Here is a 3,955-nt window from a genome sequence, read left to right as displayed (position 1 = left end):
CGTAAAGCACTTATTATCAAGTTGTTGGGCAAGAGGATAGCTACTAGATTCCTGATGGCTAGGCTTCAGAGACAGTGGAACCTGGTTAGCTCTTTTGAACTAATCGATCTGGAGAAAGGCTACCTTTTGCTGAGGTTCCAAGATGATAATGACTACCGGCATGTCCTAGAAGAGGGTCCATGAATAGTGAATGACCATTATGTAGTGGTTCAGAGATGGAGGCCTTTCTTTGACCCCTTTGATGATCAAGTTAAGAGGATGGCAGTGTGGATCAGGATTCCTAGTCTCCCTATTGGATTGTATACAGCACATCACCTTTGGAAAATTGGGAATATATTTGGGAGGACACTTAAAGTGGATAGAAATTCTCTTCACAAAAGTGATTCTGGCCTTGAAGTCGTCACAGAGAGGGAAAGGTTTGCTCGTTTATGTGTAGAGGAGGACCTAAGGAAGAACTTCCTGTCCAAATTCAAAATAGGTGATAGACTTTCCAGGTAGGCTATGAAGGCCTTCATTTGATTTGCTTCAAGTGTGGAGTGTATGGACATAGGAAAGACCAGTGTTCTAATAGTAGTCAGCAGGAGGTTCAGAAGGAAATTGGAAGAGAAGGACCTGTTATTAAGGGTACCAACAATAACGAACAGCCTAAGGTAGAGAAGAATCACAGTGAGGCATTTGGTGACGGGATGGTGATTCAGAGGCAAACTAGAGGAAGAAAATTAAAGGTTGTCCCGGCTAAGAACATAGATGAAGGTAAGGGTGAGGTTGTTCTAGGGGGAAATAAGGAGGATCATCCTAAGGAGGTTTTAAGTAAAGAAGGAGGTGAGACTCCAATATCATTGGAGATTGATGCTCAATCTAAGGAGGAGGGGAAATTACAGTATCCTTTGGTGGGCTTGGCTGGTTTGATTAGCTCTGGTAATCAGAGGAGAATGAAGGGGACAAAGGGCAAAGCTAGGAAAATTCCCCCTAAAGATGGGAAGGAGAAAGGTAGGGGTCCTTCTAGTCCTTTGCAAAAAAAAATTGGGACTGAAAACAAGTCTCCTAATACTATATTGGAAGGCCCTTATAAGGCAGCTAGCAGAATGAAGGAAAATGGGAAAGCTCCTTTTGGGGTGAAAGATAGGGTTGATGGATTGATTAATCAGGAAGGGAAAAAAAGGGAAAGGATCTAAATCTAGTGATCATCCTAATTCTCCTAACCAGAACCAAGTTGAGTAGGCTGCTGAGGTATCTACTCCTTGTTTGGGAGTTTCAAATTCCTAACTTGTTTCAGTTCAGGTTCTTAGGAAATTTTTCCCTTTTTTGTATCATAATTTGCTTTATGTCTGTTTGTATGTGGAACTTTAGAGGGGTAGGAAAAAAGGGCTTTGCTACCCTCATTAGAGATCTGAAATTTCGATTTAAAATTGATGTTTTGGTTCTATTAGAAACTAGAATTAGTGGTTCGAAGGGTGATGGGATTATCAAGCAGCTTGGTTTCCGTAACTTCTTTAAACAGAAGGTTGTTGGATTTTCAGGGGGAATCTGGATCCTACCATCTATCCAAACCATTCTACACCAATTTCACGATGTTTTCCAAGTTCCTACATCCTTACCTTTTGACCGATCCTCCAATCATCACATTCACCTTTTACCTACATCCAAACCGGTCCAAGTTAAGCCTTACAGATACCCTCATTTCCAGAAATCCGAAATTGAGAAGATGGTCAGTGAAATGTTGGAGAGTGGCTTGATCCAACCAAGTCAGTCACCCTTTAGCTCTCCAGTCTTATTAGTCCGCAAAAAAGATGGTACTTGGCGCTTTTGTGTGGACTATTGTGCCCTCAATGCTATTACGGTGCCTGATAAGTTTCCTATTCCTATAGTGGATGAATTACTAGATGAATTGCATGGAGCTCACATCTTCTCCAAGTTGGATCTTAGATCCGGCTACCACCAAATCAAAATGGCCCCAGCTGATATACACAAGACGGCCTTTCGAACTCATAATGGGCATTTTGTGTTTCTGGTGATGCCTTTTGGGCTATCCAATTCCCCCTCTACATTCCAGGCCACCATGAATCATGTTTTCACAGGCCTCTTAAGACGTTTTGTTGTCATTTTTTTTGACGACATTCTCGTCTACAGTTCCACCTTATAGGAATATGAGAACCACTTGTTGCCAGTTCTCCAAGTCCTCCGTCACCACCGATTCTTTGCTAAGCTTACGAAGTGTGCGTTTGATGTGCAGGAAATTCAGTTTTTAGGGCATATTATTATAGCTGCAGGTGTATCCCCTGATCCATCTAAGGTGCTAGCCATAAATGCTTGGCCTATTCCTACAAATGTGACTCAGCTAAGAGCTTTCTTGGGGTTATCAGGATACTACCGCCGCTTCATTAAAGGGTATGCGATGGTGGCAGCTCCACTTACTGATTTATTGGTTAAAGATGCGTTTGTTTGGTCTAGTGGGGCTACACAGGCTTTTACGGCTTTACAACAGTTACTTACTCATGCTCCTGTATTAGCTTTACCGGACTTCTCAAAGCCGTTTTTCTTAGAGACTGATGCCTCAGGAGTTGGGGTAGGGGTCGTTCTTCTGCAAGAGAACCAACCCATTGCTTTTTTCAGTCACAAAATGTCTAAACTCATGCAAGCTAAGTCTACCTATCTCCGGGAAATGTTTGCCATCACTTCCGCAGTGGCAAAGTGGAGACAATACTTATTGGGGTCGTGCTTTATCATTAAGACGGATCATAAAAGTCTCCATCACTTGATGTCTCAGGTGATTCAAACACCCGATCAACAACAATTCCTTGCCAAATTGTTGGGATTCAACTTCTCCATCCAGTATAAACCGGGAAAAGCGAATACAGTAGCCGACGCTCTTTCACGTCAGACTGAGGGGGATCATGTACACCATTCCCCGACGTTAATGGCTTTCAGTGTTCCTACTTCTCAATATGGTCCAATAATACAGTCTGAGTTACAGACAGATGCCTATGCTACTCATATTTTACAAGGACTACAAACTGAGCCTTCTCACTGGCCTCAGTGGAGACTCCACAATGGACTGTTGTTCCATCGGCGACGACTGTTCCTTCCTGCCAAGTCTTCCATGATCCCAGTTTTACTTCACGACTTTCACTCTTCCAATATTGGAGGCCACACTGGCGTTCGCCGCACACTGTTGAGGTTGAGCACCAATTTCACCTGGAAGACAATTACACATGACGTTCAGCAATTCGTCAAAAATTGCAAAATTTGTCAAAAATCTAAAGCCCCTTCCCACTTACCTTATGGTCTATTACAACCCTTGTCCATCGCTGATGCTATCTGGTCCGATCTCTCGATGGAATTTGTAACTCATCTATCTTCGTCGGCAGGATTCACCAGCATCCTGGTCGTGGTGGACAGATTAACAAAAGGGGCTCATTTTGCACCTCTGCCCCCCAAGTACTCTGCCTCCAAAGTTGCTCAAGTTTTCTGGGACAACGTGAGCAAACTCCATGGAAACCCCAAGTCCATTATTAGTTACCGTGATCCCATCTTCCTCAGTGAGTTCTGGAAGACGTTTTTCTCGTTGCAAGGTACCACCTTGCACTACAGCTCCGCGTACCACCCTCAGTCCGACGGGCAAACGGAGCGCGTCAATCGCAGTCTGGAACAGTATTTACGTTGTTTTGTGCACGAAAATCCCTCTAGTTGGCACCGCTTCTTGAGCTGGGCAGAATTTAACTTCAATACTGCTCACAATCGCTCCACGGGTACATATCCCTTTCAGGCCACCTACGGCAGAGCCCCACCATGTCTGCTCGAGTATACTCTGGGATCCACTCCGGTTGATGCGGTTGAGACTGATCTACTCCAACGGTCGGTGATCCTCGCATCTTTAAAGCAACATTTAAAAAAGACACGAGTCCAGATGAAATCACAGGCGGATCGTAAACGTAAAGCTATTACCTTTAGTACC

General features: G+C 43.9%; 1 protein-coding gene across 1 annotated transcript; it reads left to right on the top strand.

The window, feature by feature from the left end:
• Positions 1–258: 258 nt before the first annotated feature.
• LOC133297022 (uncharacterized) lies at positions 259–1,175 on the top strand. The gene is made up of 2 exons (XM_061496067.1): positions 259–494; positions 551–1,175. Exons 1-2 carry the CDS (start codon positions 259–261, stop codon positions 1,173–1,175), a joined length of 861 nt encoding a protein of 286 aa, XP_061352051.1.
• Positions 1,176–3,955: the final 2,780 nt, after the last annotated feature.

This window comes from Gastrolobium bilobum, unplaced genomic scaffold, assembly GCF_033153095.1.
Source record: "Gastrolobium bilobum isolate Gb01-03AN ecotype WA unplaced genomic scaffold, APGP_CSIRO_Gbil_v1 utg7324, whole genome shotgun sequence".
Lineage (NCBI taxonomy): Eukaryota > Viridiplantae > Streptophyta > Magnoliopsida > Fabales > Fabaceae > Gastrolobium > Gastrolobium bilobum.
The sequence above is the reverse complement of the archived record's forward strand: the minus strand, read 5'-3'. Positions and strand labels throughout refer to the sequence as shown.

Coding starts and splice junctions, on each gene's coding strand:
- LOC133297022 (XM_061496067.1), top strand. CDS start 259: ATGGCAGTGTGGATCAGGATTCCTAGTCTCCCTATTGGATTGTATACA. Junction 495..550: donor ATAGGTGATAGACTTTCCAG/GTAGGCTATGAA, acceptor GTATGGACATAG/GAAAGACCAGTGTTCTAATA.